The sequence below is a fragment of the Armigeres subalbatus genome, chromosome 1, assembly GCF_024139115.2.
Source record: "Armigeres subalbatus isolate Guangzhou_Male chromosome 1, GZ_Asu_2, whole genome shotgun sequence".
In the NCBI taxonomy this organism is placed as follows: Eukaryota; Metazoa; Arthropoda; class Insecta; order Diptera; family Culicidae; genus Armigeres; species Armigeres subalbatus.
Genome location: NC_085139.1, coordinates 104,341,244 through 104,364,515, shown reverse-complemented (window position 1 = coordinate 104,364,515; position 23,272 = coordinate 104,341,244). Strand labels below are relative to the sequence as shown.

General features: G+C 42.5%; 1 protein-coding gene and 1 pseudogene across 4 annotated transcripts; one reads left to right on the top strand and one right to left on the bottom strand.

Annotated features, from left to right (window-relative positions):
• Positions 1-8: 8 nt before the first annotated feature.
• On the bottom strand, positions 9-23,065 carry LOC134203997 (aprataxin and PNK-like factor). Of its 4 annotated transcripts, none has more exons than XM_062678834.1 (3): positions 22,849-23,065; positions 21,922-22,765; positions 9-422 (listed from the first exon to the last, which is right to left on the bottom strand). In XM_062678834.1, exons 1-3 carry the CDS (start codon positions 22,942-22,944, stop codon positions 121-123), a joined length of 1,242 nt encoding a protein of 413 aa, XP_062534818.1. In that variant the 5' UTR covers positions 22,945-23,065; the 3' UTR covers positions 9-120. The 4 variants fall into 4 exon arrangements, with proteins under 4 accessions (XP_062534818.1, XP_062534826.1, XP_062534832.1 ...); XM_062678842.1 differs by having other exon boundaries at positions 21,937-22,765; XM_062678848.1 differs by lacking the exon at positions 9-422 and adding an exon at positions 541-730 and having other exon boundaries at positions 21,937-22,765.
• Positions 8,669-14,206, top strand: LOC134218212 (uncharacterized; annotated as a pseudogene).
• Positions 23,066-23,272: the final 207 nt, after the last annotated feature.

The following is a 23,272-nucleotide window of genomic DNA, read 5'->3' as shown; positions in this document are numbered from 1 at the left end:
CTCAATACTTATGCTAATCGACAGGTAGACGAAAAACAAAATTTATCTTATTTCAAAGGTACATGGCGCTTGGTGTATTCCCCCGACCCATCCCCACTCACAGCTTACTAAACCCATGAGTTATTCCTCATTGTCATCGTCCAAGACCTCCAATCCATCGTCGTCGTCTTCGTCTTCGTCGTCATCGTCGACGTCATCAACATCTCCACCCGGGCGATACTCATCGGAATCGTCTTCGTAGTCGAAAAGATCATCCTCATCATCCTCATCCTCACTCCCGTCGAACAGGTTCGGATTGGCTATGGCCGCTATTATTATGTTGCGAGCCAAACGACGGCGACCCCTGCGCCCATTGATACGGTACGTTTGAACACCGCCCCCGGCCGGAATATGTGCATTCGTCGCTGCAGGCGTGACAGTGGCTAAAAATAAAGACCTATTGTGAAGTCTTCGATTAACAAATGAGCATGGTGAAGCGCGATTGGAATTCTCTGCCGAGTGGAGTGGTCGTTTCTTTCTGTAAAACTTTCGTTTACATAATCGGTTCGATAACAAAGATATATTTCATAGATTTGATAACAGCCAGTGGGGATTATTTACTTGTAGATAATGTAATCGTTCAATCGGGCGGGTTGTTTTGTAACACGCCTTGGACGATCTGGATCGCTTGCATCATCATCATCATTAGCATCGGTGCGAGTAGAACGAACAGATGCCACGTATTTAACTGCTGTGGTAAAATGATAGAACAATGTAAATTGTATTGAAAGAATTATAACAAGTTACAAATAAGCGAAAGCCACGGCATGAATTCCAATCGGGTGCTTCGGAATGATGTAGATGAAAAGGCATGGTAGGGATGGTAGCGAAATTGCAAAACATATTTTAGAGACTATGTTGATGGAATTAGTGACATTTAGATACATATTTTTTTTCCTGTTCGGGTGTGCCACTGTGACCAATTATTAGATCTATTGTAGCGTTACCCGTATCCTTAGTGTTTAAGTGCATGTCGAATTACTCCAGTGCTATTGAGAAGCAATGCAGTATCGGTTTCGATACAGTTGTTGTTTTGTTTTCTCAAGACCACCATGACAAGGTCCCGCTATTTAGACCCTTCATAGGAAGCAATCCCATTGAAGGCGCGCCCCTTATCAATAGGAAATCAATCCTTGCTTGAGAAAACAGAACAGTAATACTGTTTTTGGCCATGCATCGGAGCCCTAGCCACATCCTTGTCTTGCTTCTAGAATATCACCAGTGAAACTCTTAAAACCCGGGATTTATCTCTGTCTACAAGACCATTTCAAGCAAGAGAATTTGTTCAGTAATAAGAACTTCCGTGTGTTCCTCTCACTACCATTTTTCACCAGTTCATGAAAAGTTTTTTATTTATTATCAGACTAAGGCCGGAGTGGCCTGTGCTGCACATAAAAGTCTTCTCCATTCAGCTCGGTCCGTCGGATCGTTGTCGAGAACCATTTTTACCGGATTACTGTCCGACATTCTGGCTACGTGCCCGGCCCACCGCAGTCTTCCGATTTTCGCGATGTGAACGATGGATGGTTCTCCCAACAGCTGATGCAACTCGTGGTTCATTCGCCTCCTCCACGTACCGTCCGCCATCTGCACTCCACCATAGATGGTACGCAACACTTTCCTTTCAAAAACTCCCAGTGCGCGTTGGTCCTCCACGAGCATCGTCCAGGTCTCGTGTCCGTAGAGAACTACCAGTCTTATAAGCGTTTTGTAGATAATCAGTTTGGTACGGCGGCGAACTCTATTCGATCGGAGCGTCTTACGAAGTCTAAAGTACGTACGATTTCCAGCCACTATGCGCCTCTGAATTTCTCTGCTGGTATCGTTATCGGCGGTCATCAGTGAGCCCAAGTACACGAATTCTTCAACCACCTCGATTTCGTCACCACCGATAGAAACTCGTGGTGGGTGGCTTACATTGACCTCTCTTGAGCCTCTTCCTATCATGTACTTCGTCTTCGACGTGTTGATGACTAGTCCAATCCGTTTAGCTTCGCTTTTCAGTCTGATGTAGGCTTCCTCCATCCTCTCAAAGTTATGTGCCATGATATCAATGTCGTCGGCGAAACCAAATAACTGGACGGACTTCGTGAAAATCGTACCACTCGTGTCAATCCCCGCCCTTCGTATTACTCCCTCCAAAGCGATGTTGAGTAGCAGACAAGAAAGACTATCACCTTGCCGTAACCCTCTACGCGTTTCGAAGGGACTCGAGAATGCCCCTGAAACTCGAACTACGCACATCACCCGATCCATCGTCGCCTTGATCAACCGTATCAGTGTATCCGGAAATCCGTTTTCGTGCATTAGCTGCCATAGCTGGTCCCGATCGATTGTATCATATGCGGCTTTGAAGTCGATAAATAGATGATGTGTGGGCACGTTGTATCCACGGCATTTCTGCAATACCTGACGTATGGCGAACACTTGATCTGTGGTAGAGCGTTCACCCATAAATCCCGCCTGGTACTGCCCCACGAACTCTCTTGCAATTGGTGTTAGTCGGCGGCATAAAATTTGGGAGATACCTTGTAGGCGGCGTTCAGCAATGTGATTGCGCTTTAGTTGCTACAATCCAGCTTATCGCCCTTTTTGTAGATGGGACACACGACACCTTCCATCCACTCCTGCGGCAGAACCTCATCCTCCCAAACCTTGGTAATCACCCAGTGCAGCGCTCTAGCCAGTGCCTCACCACCGTGTTTAAACAGCTCTCCTGGTAGTTGGTCAACTCCAGGGGCTTTGTTGTTTTTTAGCCGGCCGATCTCCTCCTGGGTTTCCTGGAGATTCGGAGCCGGAAGTCGCATGTCCTGCGCGCGTGCTCCTAGGTTCATTACCATACCGCCACCGTTGTCTGCCATATCGCCATTCAGGTGCTCTTCGTAGTGTTGCCGCCACCTTTGGATCACTTCACGCTCGTTCGTAAGAAGGTTTCCGTTTATGTCCTTACACATATCGGGCTGTGGCACGTGGCCCTTACGTGAATGGTTCAACTTCTCATAGAACTTTCGTGTGTTATTTGCGCGGTACAGTTACTCCGTCTCTTCACGGTCTCGATCTTCCTGCTGGCGCTTTTTCCTCCGGAAAATCGAGTTTTGTCTGTTTCGCGCCCGTTTGTATCGTGCCTCGTTCGCCCTCGTGCGGTGTTGCAGCAATCTCGCCCATGCTGCATTCTTCTCCTCAACTAACTGCTCACATTCGCCGTCATACCAGTCGTTTCTCTGATCCGGAGCCACCGTGCCTAGTGCAGCGGTTGCGGTGCTTCCAATGGCGGATCGAATATCTCTCCAGCCATCTTTAAGAGATGCTGCGCCTAGCTGCTCTTCCGTTGGGAGTGCCACTTCCAGCTGCTGCGCGTAGTCTTGGGCTAGTCTACCGTCTTGTAGCCGCCCAATGTTTAGCCGGGGCGGACGACTCCAACGCGTGTTGATCACCGTCGAGAGTTTTGAGCGCAGACATACTGCAACGAGGTAGTGGTCGGATTCAATATTCGCACTGCGGTAAGTGCGTACGTTCGTGATGTCGGAGAAGAATTTACCGTCGATTAGAACGTGGTCGATTTGGTTTTCCATTACTTGATTAGGTGATTTCCATGTGACCTTGTGGATATTCTTGCGGGGGAAGAAAGTGCTTCGGACTACCATTCCGCGGGAGGCTGCAAAGTTTATGCATCGTTGGCCGTTGTCATTCGATACGGTATGCAGACTATCCGGTCCGATGATCGGTCTATACATTTCCTCCCTTCCTACCTGTGCGTTCATGTCACCGATGACGATTTTGACGTCCCGCAGTGGGCATCCATCGTATGTCTGTTCCAGCTGCGCATAGAACGCTTCTTTCTCGTCGTCGGATCTCCCTTCGTGTGGGCAGTACACGTTGATGATGCTATAGTTGAAAAAACGGCCTTTTATCCTCACCTTGCACATCCTTGCGTTGATTGGCTGCCACCCAATCACGCGTTGGCGCATCTTTCCAAGCACTATAAAGCCGGTTCGCTGTCAGGATCGGCTCACAACAGCGTCTGTTCTCCATGTTAGGGGCGGCTGATCATCGTCCGAGTGCCAGCGAGGGACTCTAAGTGAAACTGTGCACCATGGTCCACCGGAAATTTAAGGGGTTTGGTGTCAGGCCCTGCAAGCCAGCCTTTAAAAAATCTTAAGCAACAAGAGAGTACGGACCGGAACCATCGGCGAAGACCACTGCGACGAAAAGGGACTAGCGATTGGAAACTCGGTTCGTGGAACTGCAAATCTCTCAACTTCATCGGGAGCACACGCATACTCGCCGATGTGCTCAAGGACCGTGGATTCGGCATCGTAGCGCTGCAGGAGGTTTGTTGGAAGGGATCAATGGTGCGAACTTTTAGAGGTAATCATACCATCTACCAGAGCTGCGGCAACACACACGAGCTGGGAACAGCTTTCATAGTGATGGGCGATATGCAAAGGCGCGTGATCGGGTGGTGGCCGATCAATGAAAGAATGTGCAAGTTGAGGATCAAAGGCCGGTTCTTCAACTTCAGCATAATCAACGTCCATAGCCCACACTCCGGAAGCACTGATGGTGATAAGGACGCATTCTACGCGCAGCTGGAACGTGAGTACGACAGCTGCCCAAGCCACGACGTCAAAATCATCATAGGAGATTTGAACGCTCAGGTTGGCCAAGAGGAGGAGTTTAGACCGACTATTGGAAAGTTCAGCGCTCACCGGCTGACGAACGAAAACGGCCTACGACTAATTGATTTCGCCGCCTCCAAGAATATGGCCATTCGTAGCACCTACTTCCAACACAGCCTCCCGTATCGGTACACCTGGAGATCACCACTGCCGACAGAATCACCAAATCGACCACGTTCTGATTGATGGACGGCACTTCTCCGACATTATCGACGTCAGGACATATCGTGGCGCTAACATCGACTCTGACCACTATCTGGTGATGGTTAAACTGCGCCCAAAACTATCCGTCATCAACAATGTTCGGTACCGACGACCGCCGCGGTACGACCTAGAACGACTGAAGCAACCTGATGTCGCCACTGCATACGCGCAGCATCTCGAGGCAGCGTTGCCGGAAGAGGGTGAGCTCGATGGGGCCCCTCTTAAGGACTGCTGGAGTACAGTTAAAGCAGCCATTAACGACGCAGCGGAGAACAACGTCGGGTATATGGGTCGAAGTCGACGGAACGATTGGTTCGACGAAGAGTGCAGACAGATTCTGGAGGAGAAGGACGCAGCGCGGGCGGTCGCGCTGCAGCAAGGTACCCGGCAGAACGTGGAACGTTATAGACGGAAGCGGAGACAGCAGACCCGCCTTTTTCAGGAGAAGAAACGCCGCCTGGAAGAAGCGGAGTGCGAGGAGATGGAACAGCTGTGCCGTTCTCAAGATACACGCAAGTTCTATCAGAAGCTCAACGCATCCCGCAAAGGCTTCGTGCCGCGAGCCGAAATGTGCCGGGATAAGGATGGGAGCATCTTGACGGACGAACGTGTGGTGATCGAAAGGTGGAAGCAGCACTACGAGGAACATCTGAATAGCGCTGAGAGTACAGGCAGTGAAAGTCAAGGCAGCGGAGGAGATGACTACGTCAGTTCAGCGGACGATGGAAGCCAACCAGCCCCCACCTTGAGGGAAGTTAAGGATGCCATTCAACAGCTGAAGACCAATAAAGCAGCTGGTAAGGATGGTATCGGAGCTGAGCTCATCAAGATGGGCCCTGAAAAGCTGGCCACTTGCCTGCACAAACTGATAGTCAGAATCTGGGAAACCGAACAGCTACCGGAGGAGTGGAAGGAAGAGGTTATATGCCCCATCTACAAGAAAGGCGACAAACTGGAGTGTGAGAACTTTCGAGCGATCACCATCCTTAATGCCGCCTACAAAGTGATATCCCAGATCATCTTCCGTCGTCTGTCACCATTAGTGAACGAGTTCGTGGGAAGTTATCAAGCCGGCTTCGTTGACGCCCGCTCGACAACGGACCCGATCTTTACTGTACGGCAAATCCTTCAAAAATGCCGTGAATACCAGGTCCCAACGCACCATCTGTTCGTTGATTTCAAGGCGGCATACGACAGTATAGACCGCGTAGAGCTATGGAAAATTATGGACGAGAACAGCTTACCAGACTGATCAAATCAACGGTGGATGGTGTGCAAAACTGTGTGAAGATTTCGGGCGAACACTCCAGTTCGTTCGAATCGCGCCGGGGACTAAGACAAGGTGATGGACTTTCGTGCCTGCTGTTCAACATTGCGCTAGAAGGTGTCATGCGGAGATCCGGGTGTTACAGCCGGGGTACGATTTTCAACAGATCCAGTCAATTTATTTGCTTCGCGGATGACATGGACATTGTCGGACGAACATTTGCAAAGGTGGCAGAACTGTACACCCGCCTGAAACGTGAAGCAACAAAAGTTGGACTGGTGGTGAATGCGTCAAAGACAAAGTACATGCTTGTGGGCGGAACCGAGCGCGACAGGGCCCGCCTGGGAAGCAGTGTTACGATAGACGGGGATACCTTCGAGGTGGTCGAGGAATTCGTCTACCTCGGATCCTTGCTAACGGCTGACAACAACGTTAGTCGTGAAATACGAAGGCGCATCATCTGTGGAAGTCGGGCCTACTACGGGCTCCAGAAGAAACTGCGGTCGAAAAAGATTCGCCACCGCACCAAATGTGTCATGTACAAGACGCTTATAAGACCGGTTGTCCTCTACGGTCATGAAACATGGACAATGCTCGAGGAGGACTTGCAAGCACTCGGAGTATTCGAGAGACGGGTGCTTAGGACCATCTTTGGCGGTGTGCAAGAAGACGGTGTGTGGCGGCGAAGAATGAACCATGAGCTCGCCCAACTCTACGGCGAACCCAGTATCCAGAAGGTAGCTAAAGCCGGAAGGGTACGATGGGCAGGACACGTTGCAAGAATGCCGGACAGCAACCCTGCAAAGATGGTGTTCGCTTCCGATCCGGCAGGTACGAGAAGGCGTGGAGCGCAGCGAGCGAGATGGGCAGACCAGGTGCAGAACGACTTGGCGAGCGTGGGGCGTATCCGAGGATGGAGAGATGCGGCCTCGAACCGTGTATTGTGGCGTCAAATTGTTGATTCAGTGTTATCTGTTTAGATGTTAACTAAATAAATGAAATAATGAATAAAGCCGGTTCCCAGCTCGTTGATGGTGCCACAGCTTTGGTAGAAGGTAGCCGCTCGATGCCCGCTTTTCCACACTTTCTGTCCTGTCCAGCAGATTTCCTGCAGCGCTTCGACATCGAAGTTGCGGGGATGTAATTCATCGTAGATTATCCTGTCTCAACCTGCGAAGCCTAGCGACTTGCAATTCCATGTTCCAGGCTCCCAATCGTGATCCTTTATTCGTCGCCGAGGTCGTTGCCGATTGTATCGAGTCGTATTATCTTCTATGTCGTTCGTAATAGTTGTTTTGAAGGCGGCTTATTGGGCCTGCGCAAACCTCCTGTCTCGTCGGAGGGCCGTCGTGTCAGGGCTGTTTAGCGTCCCACCTAACACCAGGACTTGGGCTTGTGAAATGTTAGTTAGTTGAAATGAAAAGTTGGTACGTATTTAAACCCCTAACTCGATTTTTCCAGCAATCAGTTCAGCCTAGGACCGGGTACCGAGGTTTTTTTAACTAATTGCTTGAAAAGTTGTTTCCGAAAGAAACAGAAACAGAAAAATTGATTAAGCTTAAAACTGGAATGGAGGACTAGCCAAGTTGAATTTTTCAACCAATCCATACATTAAACTTAACTTGTGGGACCTAATCCGATTAGCGCACTAAGACGCATAGTTTTATTAAATTCGTCTAAAAAACTTTCAGAATTCGTTGAGAGTGATAAAGGGCAGAGGTTCAAGGGGCAATACCAGGAGAGATTCAGTGCGAACGTCCTACTACGCGTCACGTGTTCGCCGTATGCCGTATACCAAATATTGCAGAAATGCCGCAAATACAACGTGTCTACATCTAGAAGATATTTATATAGATTAGGGGATCAAAATTATGTTTTCTAGGATTTTTCCCGATCCACGAAGCATAAATTTATTGAATTTTGATCTAGTCTCGTCTTGCGACGCAACACGCATATTATACCATTCTTGTCTGCCCTCCCAAGCATATCTGTCCCATGTCGAAAAATATATAACTGAGAAAAATGCGATTGAAGTTGAAAACATGTTTTTCAGTTTTTAGCAAAATTGCCCCATTATTGATTAATAAACGTACATCGATGGAAATAGTGTATTTCTAATGGCTTAGTATGTTTCAAAGGATAAACACTGTTTTTTCAGTGGAATTTATTCAGTGCACGCAGAGGAAATTATCCTATTTGAAGTAAAAAATAATGTTATTGTTAATTCAAACTATTTCTTTTTCAAAATCAAAAAAAAAATATAATTGATTTTACAATTTTTATTGTTGTTTTTACATAATCTAAAAAATAATAATAATTTTAGATTCAAAAATATATTTCTTCACCAATAAAAATTATTTCATTGAAATCAAAAAAAATTTTTTTTTGTTCGTTTACTTTGTCGTTTTGACACACACACTAGCTTATTATGTAAATGTTTTTAAATGTTCATAATTCGGCAAAGCCGCCATTCTAATTGTTTGAAAACGGTAAACTGGACTCTGAAGAGCAAATTTTTGTCGAGGAAATCAAGGAAGCAAGTGAGGCGTTTATCGATTTACTACTGTCTTTCGGTATAAGTGATCTGATCGTTAATAAATTTGTTGGTAAGTGGTTCTGAATTTCAAAATTACAATGTAATAAAATCAAATTTTCATTGAAGAAAACCAGTATACCGTGGAGGTGTTGAAAATTATTGAAAGGAAGGAAGTGGAAGAATTGATACCTCCGCCATTTCTTTCGGAACGGACGAAATGTATTTTTGGCATTAATTCTTGGAGAGTCGCGCAGGTTGAGCGGGCTTGATAGTCATATGGCTACTGCTTCTGCCTCATACGCAGGAGCTCGTGTGTTCAATCCCAGGTCCGTTCCATTATCCTACTTTGTATCTTTCTCTATATTTCTCATGTTCTAGCAATCGCTAGAACTGGAAATGGACTTCCATACCGTTACCATTACTATTCCTATACCTTCAACTTCAGTATTCTAACAGTAATCTGCTAGAATTGGAAATGAACTATAGAGCTTGTTTCCTACATCCAATTAGAAATTCCCTAAATTACCTTCTCCTATCTATCACATTGGCAGCTCGTTAACCAAGACGGTTCTCTGCCTCTCGAACCTAATCCAAAAATTCCAACAAATTCCGCATGAACTCGTGGCAAGTGCAGAGGTATATTCGGCTTGCAGTGGGCGAGTGATTGTATCATCATTTCCTCCCCCTTCCCAACATTGACTTGCATTCTGACGTGGCAGGCGCCAGTATGACCTAACAAATGAGATCACCAGTACTTGTACATTGCAGATGTGTGCTAGTCCCAAGCAAACATCTGTTGGTTCCCTGTGCAAGAACAGCTGATCTGGTCATAATGGAGTAGCAACTACGAGCAGTCAATCAAGCTCAAGCTCAAGCTTAATTCTTGGAGAGTCGCGCAGGCAAGATTAGTTTAATCACATTATTCAAAACGTAAAGGCTATATGTTCGCTCCAATATGAACTTTTTTTCATTGAAATAGGGTCTATCGCCGTTATCTACTGGCCAATTATCAGCCGAGCAAAACACCTCTTTACAGCCATCAAGCGAAACACTAAAATCCGGAAAAATAACACGCGAACGTTGCAACGCAAGTTACCTTCTCAACGCTTCATCAAATGGTCGTGCCTTACTGCAAAAATGTCAAACCTGAAGGTTTTTGTTAAGAGCGGATAAGAAATCCATCACTCATATCGTAGTTGATGAATTTAAGGATCGTTTCGAAAAACTAACCCCGTTGGAGTTGCAAGACAGAGAGCCCGAGGTAATTTACGCAATTATCAATATTCCTATCAATAGATAGAAATGAATTCCATAATAATTACCCGAAAGCACCTGCAACGGTAAGAATACATCAATGGTATCAGCCAACTTTCATCAAAAGCAGTGCGGACCGGAAGACCAAACTACGTAAAACAAGCCAAAGGACGATTATACGACAAAAATATCAACTACCGGGGAACAATTGCGGATGACCAGGAAAATGCGTATTTTTATTGTAATACATTAATGTAATGTGCCTAAAATATTTATTAACTTATTTCATTTCGTTCAACAGCTTCAGAGTATCAACAAATCAAGGCATGGTTCGTGAATAACCAAGACGAGTGGAAAGAAGTTAAACAGAAGTGCAAGTCAACAAGCAAGCTGCGAATATTGGAACTATCAAAAAAATCCAGCTGGACGGGTTCCGCTATTCTTTCGGAGTACCCTATACTAAGAAATCATCTATGCTATCAGCTTGCTCAGATTGGTTTTATGCACAGGTTTCCAGGAAAGGAAACTCTGTTGTTTAACCGTTGGCCAACTTTTGTTGAAGGCATTCGCTCTATATTGGATATCGAAGTGACAGACGCAGATGGAAAGTTTCTTCTTTCTTTGCTCGATGGCGAATTAACACCGGGTATCTATATGGTGGTAGGTATGTTCCATTTTTATCAACACGGTCCGTGAGTTTCAGTTTTCTTAGACTAAAATTTTTTTACTAAAAATTTGGTAAAAATGATTTGTTGCTGGTAAAATGTGAGATTTTCAGGTTCTAACATTTTTAAATGCTAAGGGACTGTCCATAAGCCACGTGAACAAACTAGTGGGAGGCAAGGGTTAGTGAAAAGACATTGTAACTGTATATTGATCATCAATGGTGACTGGTTGAGGTTCCTGGCAAGTAAGGATTGCATTAAGGGAACGTCCATAAATGATGTTACGAAAAAAATAATCATTTCCAATCCCTTCTCCATTCATTGTCCCGCTTTTTGTATGAAATTTCTTATAAATTGATATGGGTAGTCGCACTTTTAGAAACCCTCTACCTCCCACTAGAAGCGTGACGTAATTTATGGACTTTCTCTAGGATAAGGTGGCATCCGTTGATAACATAACAATAAATTTGAAAATATTTGACCTCCTTAACCCTTTCGGGACGGATGGGTCATATATGCCCAGCGTTTGAGATTGGCTGTGACAAATCTCCGAAGAGAGCTAGGTCCCCAGTTTCTTCAGCAAAAATGTTCATCAGGATGTCGGCTACTCAGGAAAAATATTGGAGGTCAAGTTTGACTATACCATGAAGACCTAGATATTCAAAACCTTGGGAAGATTTTGCTTCTGACAGCTTGCAGATGAATCTGAAATATTTGGATCCTATACCACATTGTTTAATAAATCTGAACACTCAATCAAGTTTAGTAATCTTGGTCGTTGAGACAATGATCAGTTTTCTGGAATACGAGATGTTCAAGATTCTCCAAAACGTTCTCGAATTCAGCTCACGGTATCTACCAAATTAAGTAAGTCTTATGCAAAGTCTTCATCATCCCCAATCCAGTCCAATATTCACATGCGCATCATTTAAATCCAGTTTTCTCAATGATGTTTAAGGTAACCCAAAACGTTCCCAAGTTCAACCCAAAGTATATACCGGACAACCAAGGCTTCTTGCAATGTCCTCAACATCGATATGTACCTGGTTCAATAAGCATGTGTGCACCATGCAAACTTATTTCTTTTGTATTCGAGATGTTCGAGTACTCCAAAACATTCTCGAGTTCAGCTCAAGGTCAATCAACCAGGTCAATCAATTAAAGTTTTTGCAATGTCTTTGGCATATACTTAATATATCCAATAGGAATAATGTAAACACAATTTTCTGGAATACGAGGTGTTCACGGTTAGATCCGGTCCGGTCTAGACTATTTTCGGTTGGGAAACATTCTAGATTCCCTGGGCATAATGTTCCCTGTGTGCTTGCCTCACAAGATACATACTCATGCAATGGTGGGGATAGAAAAGCTTTCAATTAATAACTGAGGAAAAGCTAATAGAATACTAAGTTGAAAAGGACAAGTTCCAGTTGGAATGTAGCCATAGTCAAAGAGGAAGAAGAAGATGTCCAAGATCCTCCAAAATGATCTTGATTGAAGAGCAAGATATCTACTAGATTCACAATAACGAAGGAGGTGTTTGTGTCGAGCAATTTAGCTGCAGACTTTTTTGTTGAGGCGTATAACGGACTTGAATGATTACATAAAACAATACAACTTCTAGAATATTTTAGCCAACCGTAAAGCCCTGCAATGGCTAGTACAAGTGATTATTGAAGTCATATAAGCTAAATAGACTAACTGGGGTATCATATCTAACATCATTCATAAGTTGGATCATTGGATAGGTCAAAGTCGTTTGGAAAATTCGGTATGAGATGTAATACAGTCGGTATTGAGATGTGGAACAGAAATTCTTGGAAAATTGTTCGAAAAGACTATCAAAGTAACCGTGAAAATATTTTTGTATGGCATCATTTGTTCCAACGATTCGATATCGAACAGAACAGTCTTAGAACAAAAACTCATGGAGGGTTCACTGTAGCTTGTAAAATAATTAAGTGATATCCTACTAGCTCGATGGAACTGCTGGAATGTTTGTGATGTTATGCACGGATATTTAAGACTTGGTTGAACGGGTAGATCAAATGTTCGGAACTCCAGGACATTTTAGAGAACAGAACAGACTTGTAGTAGCTTGTAAAAGTAATAATTACCATTCTATCGGCTCGACGGGATGTTTAGCGATACACAGGTACATCGTTCAGGACTTTGTTGAGCAACTAGATCACATGTTCTGAACTCAAGGACGTTTTGATCAACCGAATAGGACCTGTAGTAGCTTGTAAAAATAATAAGTGAAATACTATCGGCTAAATGGACCTGCTGGGATGTTCAACGATGCATGGATACATCGTTCAGGATCGGGTAGATCACATGTTCTGAACTGATTTGAACTCAATGATGTTTTGGAGAAACTAAAAGGCCTATAGTTGCGTGTAAAAGTAATGATTGAAATCTTATCGGCTCAATGTACCGGCTAAGATGTTCAACGATGCACGAATAAGTCGTTCAAGGCTTGGTTGATCAGGTAAATCACATGTTCTGAATTCCAGGGCGTTTTGGAGACCCTGAAATAGTTCACGTTTATGTAAAACTCGATCAATTTGTGTCTTATGATCCCAAAGATATTTTTGGACATAAATCCCAGCTTAGGAGATTTTGTTTCCTAATGCATTCGAGGATATGTACTCCATAACAGTTTGGATGGCCCAGAACATCCTCAATTTCTCAACGATTTTTCAGTTATATCAGAACGCCAAATAACAATGTAATCCTTCATCATGAAGTAATAAAGTGCCAACAAACCCGCATCTTGTCTCTTTTATTTCGAAGGGGGAAAGTCGGTGAAAAGAAACCTTGCCTTGTTAGTTACGGTTTTATTACCGCTAGTGCTTGAAATACTATAAATACAACATTTGGCCAGACACTAATCCAAGTTATTTGATTTTAAAAGCTTAATCTCTAAAAAAAATTATTGAATTTTCTTGTTGATAAAAACGGAATAATTTTGTTGACGAAATCGGAGCGTGACAAAATCGGAACGTGATAAAATCGGAACATATCTGTAATATTTTTTTGATACTTAGAATTTTTGTTTTATTTTACAAATTTATATTTATTATTATTTTTGAACATCTTCTCATTTTACTTTCTTTCTTTTTCTCACAGATACTCGCGATTTCATCATCGTATCATTACTCGCACATGTATTGCCAAGTCCTCATCTAACTTGTTCCGGAAAGCAGCGGTGAAAACCATCAATTCTTGAATCAAGGCAAAGTGTGGCGATTCACCTTAACGATCTGTCGGATTTAAACGAAATAGTTGGCACCGTATTCAACAGAAGTCGCAAAAAAGGAATTGAAACTGCTCCCTTTATATTGGTCCATGGTGATCTGCAGAGACCCATCGGATTCCTCGTATGGAATAATATCGTGTCGTACAAGTTGCCAAACTTTTTGAAGGCTCTTGATATTTGCCTTAAGATATACAAAGCCTACAACATTGATTATCCACGACAATCACTGTCAATTTTATTTGACTTTTTTTATTTGACTTTGATCCGGTTAGTGACTATTTCAGAATATTGAAAATTTAGATACCGGAAATTATAAAAACGACGAATACTGTAGAACTGAATCCGAATGTAACAATTTGCAACACGACAGCAATGTATCTGTTCCGAGCTGTTCGTGATAACGAATCCTCCGAAATGACAACTATACATACTAATATGGAACTAAGTATAATAGATATTCAAGCGGTTCAGAATCAAATGCGCAATCTAAGCATCGGATTTAACCTCAAATGGTTGGACGTAAACGTATTGCCGAGAAAGACTGTTTTCGAAATTCAGCATGATGTACAGCAAAAAATACTAAAGCCATTTCAGGAAACAATGTGGAAACAATGCTGGTCTGCTTTCGGTTGAAGGTAAAAAAATATTTGAAAAAATGTTCGAAATGTTTGACGGAGCTGATTCAGAATACAAGTTTATGCAAAGTTTAAAATCAACTGGTTTGTACCTATTACTAGTAATATATAGAAAGATAAAATTTATAAAAATATTATTAATGTGATTTGCTTTTTAGGAATCTTAATGCCGATAAAATTTCAACTTAAAAAATACTTGGAATCCCCAATGGTGTTTGAGACAATTCTCGGAAATTTGAATCCTTCACCAGATGGTTATATTCGTAGCCTCATTGATGGTATCATTTGGCAACAGAAAGTGGCAGGACATTCACCGAACATTGTCATACCTTTGAATTTGTTCTTCGACGATTTTACAACCAAGGACACGGCTTCTCCACATGCATCGAGGACTTCTGTATTGGGTGTATATTACTATATACCATGTTTGCCTGGATATGTTTTGGCCAAGCTGGTAAACATTTTGGTTGCAGGATAGATAGAATGTAGAAGAAGACAGAAAAGAATACGAAAATGAAGAACTGTTCAGTAACCTCACGTCGTCTCAAACGTTTATTTTGATTTAATGCACGACCTATGGAAGGCGTTTGTATGTACGGTCTTGCCCATTGTCTGAACTATTTTATCAAAGTAAAAAAGATGTTTAGCCTTACTGAACTAAACTTTAGGAAAAATTTATTTGAATTTGTTTTAGGAAAAATTTATTTGAATTTGGAAACTTGAATTCTTCCAATATATACCAAATGACATCAAGGACACAAATCTAGTTAAGAGTTAAATCAAAATGACTGCCAGTGAAATCAGAACCATGGTAACATTTTTTCCTCTAATGTTTGGAATGTTGATCTCGGAAAATGATGCAGTTTGGTCATATTTTGGCAATCTTTTAAAAATTTGTCATATTTTAATGTTACGCGAAATACATACTTCATTGCTACTCACGTTGAAAACATTAGTTAACATCCATCACACACTAAATTTCCTGTTTTGCGAATGTTATTGATATAGGAGCATGTTATTAATGATGAAATAGATACCCTATATAATTTAATTCTGAAATAAGTTCAGGTTAATTGTTTCAGAGCAAATTGATTTTCGGGGGAAGCATCAAAATCAGGTTCCATGGTGTGGTAGGAGAGACAATGTGGCAGCAGATACTAACGATGACATAAATTCACCAAAAGTACATAGATCTGGGGACTCGATTCGACGCTGATGAAGTGCCCAATCCAGACGAACATTCGGTGGCAGCTTCTGCACTATCTCTAGGAGTAATGTAGGATTATTAAAGTGACTTTCCATTCCCACTGCTACTAAATGACCACACATGTTCTGCACTACTAATCCGAAATTCACTAGACTATAAAATCGGTCTGCTTTCGGTGCCCGGGTTGACCTCACCTTCTCAAGTAGATTGTTTACTACCAGCTCCAGTCTTCCGTACTTAGACCTGTGCGCCGATCCACTTTGGACCGGCGGCGGCTTGAACGCAATTTTCTATCGGCGGCGGCGGCTTAGCCGGCGTCACGCCGCGGTTGCTCTCGGCGGCGGCGGCGGTGGCTTGGAACGGCGCGATTCAAAATTTCTTCGGTGTTGAAGAACAATTGTTTTTTGTAATATTATTTGCATGTCTCGTGCATTAAAGGCAATAAGCATAATTTATATTGTACGCTGTTAAAAAATCCTTCAGGAATATAATGAGAAAATGCACCTGAGATTCCTTTAAACAAATCTTTAGGAATTTCATTACTTTCTCTCCAGAAATTCTTCTTGAAATCTCTTCATAAATCTTAATTCCTAGTGAAAATAATATCAAAAATCCATCAAAAATCGTTCTTTAGCCTGGCGGCTACAAAGCAAGGCCATACAGAAGGTGACTGGATCCATTTCATGGTACAGTGTAAGTTTTTTTGTTCTTCCCTATACCTATGCGCATCCTCGTGTTAGTGTTAAAACAAAGGAATGCAAAAAAAAAGTGAATCTACTTAGAAACCTCGCAGTTAGAAACTGTAGAAGTGCTTGATGAACACCAAGCTGCGATACAAAAATTTTCAAATGGAGGATGTAAACAAAAAAGATCAGATGAGAAAATTCCTGAAGGTCAGAAAACCCTACAAAAATATACAGGAACTGATGATGGAAATTTTCCATGAGTTCCCCATACAGAAATTCTGGGACACGTTTTATTCATCCCTTGGAACTTCTGGACAAGAAAATCCCTAAAACTCATAGATATGGAATTTTCGGAGTGAATTAAAAACTGGGAGTATAAATCACTCGCCCTCCCACAATTTCACAGGAATTCTTGAAGAAGAAACATTTTAGAAGTTCTATCGAAAGAATTCCCCAGAATACAAGGAGAAGAAATTTCCTATAATTCATAGGAGATGATATCCTCATAATTCGAGAGGAAGGAATTCCCCAGAGTTAGGATGAGGTGAATAATTCGCCGGGATAAATTTCTCTAACTTCCTTAAGGAGGAATTCATTTTAATTCTTGGGAGAGATATTTTACAAAATTCGTGCGAGAGAAATTGCCTTAACCTTTGGAGGGGCAAAATTCCTAAATGAGTTTTAGGAGAATTTCTGTAGAAGGAATTATTGTAGGAGAAATATTTATTTATTTTTATTTAATTCTTATGTTTCAATGACTATAAGGATAAAAATGCCCCCCAAATCTAATTATTATATGTACAAACAAATATGTTCATAATACAGCAATCAGAATTCATAAGGAACACATCAATACAATTAAACAGGACACATCAATCTTCAATTTTTGTGTTAATTTGTGCCTCGAAAGTGTGCTGCAAAAAGTCGTTGTAGAATAGCTGGCGATGAATTAAAATCAAAGAGGTGGAACACTGCGTTAGAATTGGAATATCCCAGAGCTTCTGAAAAAGGAATTCTCCAAAAATACTAATCTTAGAGTTCCTTAGAATTCTTTAGTTCTTAGAATTCCTGGAGGAGAATTTCTTCAGAATAGCTGGGGGAGATTTTCAGTGAGAGAAAAGAATACCTGCGTTGCTGGAAGGGATGGTGTTGCATTTATTTAGATTTTGGGGTGGAATTATTCCCCATAATTCCTGAGGGGCCCTCCTTAGCCGTGCGGTAAGACGCGCGGCTACAAAGCAAGACCATGCTGAGGGTGGCTGGGTTCGATTCCCGGTGCCAGTCTAGGCAATTTTCGGATTGGAAATTGTCTCGACTTCCCTGGGCATAAAAGTATCATCGTGTTAGCCTCATGATATACGAATGCAAAAATGTTAACCTGGCTTAGAAACCTCGCAGTTAATAACTGTGGAAGTGCTTAATGAACACTAAGCTGCGAGGCGGCTCTGTCCCAGTGTGGGGATGTAATGCCAATAAGAAGAAGAATTCCTGAATGGGCAAGTTCTAAGACCACCTGAGATGGAAGAACCAAGAATGATTGGAAAATCAGTTTCCCAGAATTCATGGAGCAGGAATTTCCTAGAGTCATAGAGAAATTGTTCAAAATTAAAGAAAAATAACGGGGAAGGGTTGTTTGGCCGAAACCCATTCGGTCGAAAGCCATTTGGCCGAATGCCACTCGGCCGAACAAACCATTAGGCTGAAACCCATCTGGCCAAAAAAGGGTCGCTTGACCGAAAGGATAATTTGGCCGAAAGGGTCGTTTGGCCGGAAGGGTCATTGGCCCGAAAGGGTCGCTTGGTCGAAAGGGTCATTTGACAAAAAGGTTCATTTGGCCGAAAAGGTCGTTTGGCCGAAAGGGTCATTTGGCCGAATAGGTCATTTGAAAAGTGAGAAATTAGGAATAAGAAAAGTAACGTCTCACTTCTCACTCTTAATTTATCTCTTCTCATTGTAAAAAGTGAGAAGCGCAAAATGAGTGAGGAGCGTGAAGTAAGTAGTGAGACGTCTCACTACTCACTTCGCGCTCCTCTATTTTTTACAGTTTGTAGATAGACGTTTCAATTCTCATTCCTTGTTTCTAACGTCTGACTGTAAAAAAAAAAAAAATAGGAGCGCGAAGTGAGTAGTGAGACGTCTCACTACTCACTTCGCACTTCTCATTTTTTTACAGTGAGAAGTTAGTTTTTTTTTCTGCCAATTGTCCTATTTGGCAAAATTACCCTTTTGACCAAATGACCCTATCGGCCAAATGACCTTTTCGGCCAAATAACCCCTTTGGCAATTGACCCTTTCGGCCCAACGACCCTTTCGGCCAAATGACCAATTCGGCCAGACGACCCTTTCGGCCTAATGACCCTTTCGGCCTGTTGGCATTCGGCCAAATGGCTTTCGGCTGGTTAAGTTTCAGCAAAACGACCCTTCCCCTTCAAAATAACAGATGGAAGTAGAATTCCCCATTATTTCTGAAGCAATAAATGATCAGAACTCCAGGGTAGGAATTCTCAAGAACTTCTACAGAAGGTATAACCCTGTATTCTTGAAATACCAGTTTCCCAGAATTGCTGAAGAAAGAATCTTGAAAATTTTCTGGGAAAAGAATTCCTCTGAATTAAAGAATCCAAAATTTTTAACAGAGCAATTCCTCAAAACTCTTAGAGTGGGAACTCTCGACTTCTTGGAGGAGTCTTGAATCCTAAGAACTTCTGCAGAAAGAATCGCTGGTGGCGGAGTTCCCGAAATTTTAGAATCCCAGAAATTAATTTTCCAGAGTTCCGGGAGAAGAAATTTCCCAGTTATGTTAAAAACACGAGCATGATGGCCTTGCATTTCGTAGTTGCTACTCCGTGGTTGACCAGTTGGTATATTTTAATTGGATGCCGAAACGAGCTTTTTTTTACTCATTTCGAATTCTAATAGTTAACTACTAGAACTAATCAAGTTGTAGGTATAGGGATAGAAGATGGAAACGGTATGAAAGCCAATTTCCAATTCTAGAGATTGCTAGAGCATGAGAAATATATGAAAAGTTACAATGTAGGAGGAATGGAACAGGCCTGGGACTGAACCCACGACATTCTGCGTATAAGGAAGAAATGGTAGCCATATGACCACCAGGGGAGTTATATTACTAGTTATGTAAAAAAGTTGCTCAAAAATATTTCTAGCTCTCTTATGTACGAAATGGCTCAACGATGATTATGTCATTGTCAGAAATGCTATGCTGTTCATCGTATCGAACCAATTGATGGCACATTACATCATGTCTGTCATCAGTTACAAAATCATATTTTCTAAAATTGCGTTCGATTAAGCAACTAGGAATAATGTTTCTGCCCGACTTTGGGCCCCACGTCTTCTCTTTAGCAAATACAATTTTAAGCGCAACGGATCGTTTTCCATTTTTTATAATAATTAGAAAAGACTCACTTCTACCGATATAGAAAATAGAATATAGTCCATAGATATAGTATATAGTCCATACACACTTAATTTTTTTTACCGTGATCTCAGCAAAATGTTGAACTTTTACCGAGATTCGCACAGCCGTGCCCCAGCAAACATGATTTTTGCCGAGATTTCTGTCAAAATTGCTGAAAATCAGCAAATATTTTGCCGAAAACCAGCTAACAAACGCCATTTTTGCTGAAATATCAGTTTTTTGTTTTGCTGGCGCACGGCTGTGCGGATTTTTGCCGGGCTGCAGAAATAAAAACTAAGTGTGTAGAATTAAATTTGATGAGAGTTTTCCATCCCAGTTCATCCAAGAATTCCCTGGAGTTTAGGCATGAAGGTCTGCTCGCGTACCCAAAAGGCTATTATCTCTTTTTCACAATGGATGCTTAATTAGTATTGAGCGTCTTAAGAAAAGCCTTGAAGCCTTGAATGAAATTGCGCTTTTTATTCCATAGATTCAAATTGGATATCCGCTAAAATTAGTTTAATGCTTCCGAGAATTTCCTTGAGTTTACGCCTTATTGGATCTTAGATATGTCCAAAAACGGTTCATGTTCTATGTGATCCAAATAACCAAATTGGATAACCCTTAAACAAGAGGTCAAATTTCAAGAAGGAGCTAATAGATCTTTCATTACCCGTATAGACCTTAAGATCGCGGAATTCTTGGGTTACCTGTAATGGAACACATGTTGAATGTATGTCCAATTTGATTCATAAATCACTAGGAATATTGATATATAGACCGTAAGATATTAGTTTACGCGTTGAGATCTCTCCAGGAAATTATTGGAAGACCTGAAACGAACCTGGCGATAACATAGTTAGTTAATCAATTTATTTGCGCGGATTGCCATGTATCATATTTTAAAGAATTCGAAGATCAATTAAATGAAAAACAAGTAATCTTAACAAAAAATCATTTTGCATCCTAACAACAAAGTGACATGAAAAGACGGTTGAGCGTAAATGTTCTTTTCAGCGGCGCAGCCGAAAATTTTCAATTGTGTAAGGGTAAACGGATTTTTTCTTCTGGAGAGGAGGATAAATTCCCAAAACTACCCCCAGGCTACAGAACTTAAATTATTTCAACGGCTTGCTCAAAATTCACCGGCGGCGCGGTCAAAAAATTACAGCGGCGCGCCGGTCAAAAACGGTGGCGGCGGCGGCGCATAAAAATCGTCGGCGGCCGCGGCGTGGCGCGGCGGCGCACAGCTCTATTCCGTACAAGGTGTAGTGTTTGCAACGCCTGATTCAGAAGACTTGGATGAAGAAGAATATTTTTGACTGCCTCTCGTGCATTTCCTTGAAGACAACCTTGAAGGCTCAACATGTTCTCCGCCTCGGTATATCCGCACATCTCGGTGGAGTTGTTATAGCTGGTAATGAAAAGTGGCCAATCCGAAGAGTTTCCACTAAAATTTCGCAGATCTTTTGGTATTACATGACGTGCTAACTGCTGTGCAGATGGTCCACTAGATTGGATAGTGGGGAACGACATAATGCTGGGCCAAGGTTACTTGGAACGGCGACAGTACCTATTCTGGGAATGGTTTTATGGAAAGTGATACATTCTGGAGATTGGTTTTCTGAGGAATGATTCATTCTGGAGAATGGAATTCTATGGTTGGTTGTCTGGGGAATAGTATACAACTGAAATAGTTACCCTGTGATACCACCACGATAGGATATGTCATTGGTTATTATATCAGGGCCAAATGGCGTACGCCCAACCATCGTGACCAGTTCACAAGGGGCTTTGAAAGCTTTTTAATATTGTTTTTTTATACATCCTCCACATCCACCACCTATATACACTCCAAGTACTATTGCACGGTCACACAATAGCCAATAGAATTATATTTTAAATATGAATTGATCCGTAAAGTACTTAAAAGCTAGCTATTTTTGTCCCAGTTGAAAGCCCAATTCCAAAACGAAATAATCGAATGAGCCAAAAAGTTTTTCGCTATCACCCCATTTAGAACTAAATTATTTTATACAAATGAGCGCATGAAAACAACCACATACCTCGCCTATACTCACATGAATCGGGATGCTGAAAGTCCCGGAAATGCATCGGATTGCGCCGGTAACAGGACGCCCCATACGGGCAATGGGGGGCATCTTGCGGCGCCGGAGGATGCGTAGGCCTTCGATAGTCGCTGTCGTTCGGATGGGCGAATTGTGCCCTGTGATCGGCAGTGTGCCTGTAGCAACGGATTCCGAACTCACACGACGGCCTCAACGGTGGTGAACTGGTGCTGTCTGGCGTTTCCTTCTTAATTTCAGTCTTAACCGCATCCGTCGTTGCTGTTACCGTTCCATCTGGGATCGGCTTCGTTTGAGAGGTACTCGCTTCCTCGGTATCTGGATCATCTTTGATGGTTGGTTTCTCTTCACTCCTGACTTTCTTCGAACTGTCAGCTTCCTCCGAGTCGTGTAGATTTTTCCTCTTCTCTCCTCCGCTACCAGTGGCCATCCAATCCGGAAGCACCCGTGCCTCGGTACTTGCCACTTCACTGTTTACCTCCTCCATCGTTCGAACTCGTATCGTGGCACCGCCGGTTATTCCTTCCTCTGCCGACGTTACCACCTCTTCCGGATTCTCCGCGGAACTGCTGCTGACCGGTTCTTCTCCGGCTTCCGCGACCTTGAATCGTACCTCAAACCAGTACTGGTCGGGTAACAAGGCAAACTTCTCCCCGTGCCGCAACGTTGCGGTCAAATCTTTAGTCAGAATGTTCAGCACCTGGTCGGCCGTCCTCAGGAAAATCGGGTTCGCGTGTGTAGACGTGATGTGAATGATTCGCTCGGTCATGTTGCCGTCGTACTTTATAATGCCGTGCTGGCGAGAGATGCGCTTGTCGTCACACTGCGCGATAGACACCAAAACAAAACACAGTTCGTGAATGCACAGGAAAATCGCGATATTCGAATAAGCAATGAATCACCAACCTGCAAAATTGAGTCTCTTCCAATAACGATTTCGCTGGACGCTACCGGAATGTTCACCTCTTTCTCACAATCAAACAAATATAATTGAACACTCATTTCGATGCAGTCAATTAGAATAGCAATTACTGAAACATATCCACATTAAAATTTAAAAAACAGATTATTATTTTATATTAATCTAATTTTAGATGATGAACATGTTTTTGTTTTGAAATGTGAATGGCGCACTTTTCAAAGAGCAATGTAATTGTACTTAGAGGTTCGGTTGAAAACGTTTCATCAGGCGAGCACCGTTAGGGTAAAATGCCCAAAAGTGGACCCCCTAGTAGCGAAATTTTGCTCTTCCTATCATAAGGAGTAGAAATGTTCATCATATTAATTCTGCTTGATATCTAACAACAAGCTCTGCATCCCCTCTTCACGA

What these genes read in the sequence shown, in the direction of transcription:
- LOC134203997 (XM_062678834.1), bottom strand. Translation starts at nt 22,944, where the DNA reads ATGAGTGTTCAATTATATTTGTTTGATTGTGAGAAAGAGGTGAACATT. An exon ending in GAAGAGACTCAATTTTGCAG is followed by an intron (nt 22,766 to 22,848) that starts GTTGGTGATTCA and finishes TCTATCGCGCAG; the next exon opens with TGTGACGACAAGCGCATCTC. An exon ending in TTCATGTGAGTATAGGCGAG is followed by an intron (nt 423 to 21,921) that starts GTATGTGGTTGT and finishes CTTTATTTTTAG; the next exon opens with CCACTGTCACGCCTGCAGCG.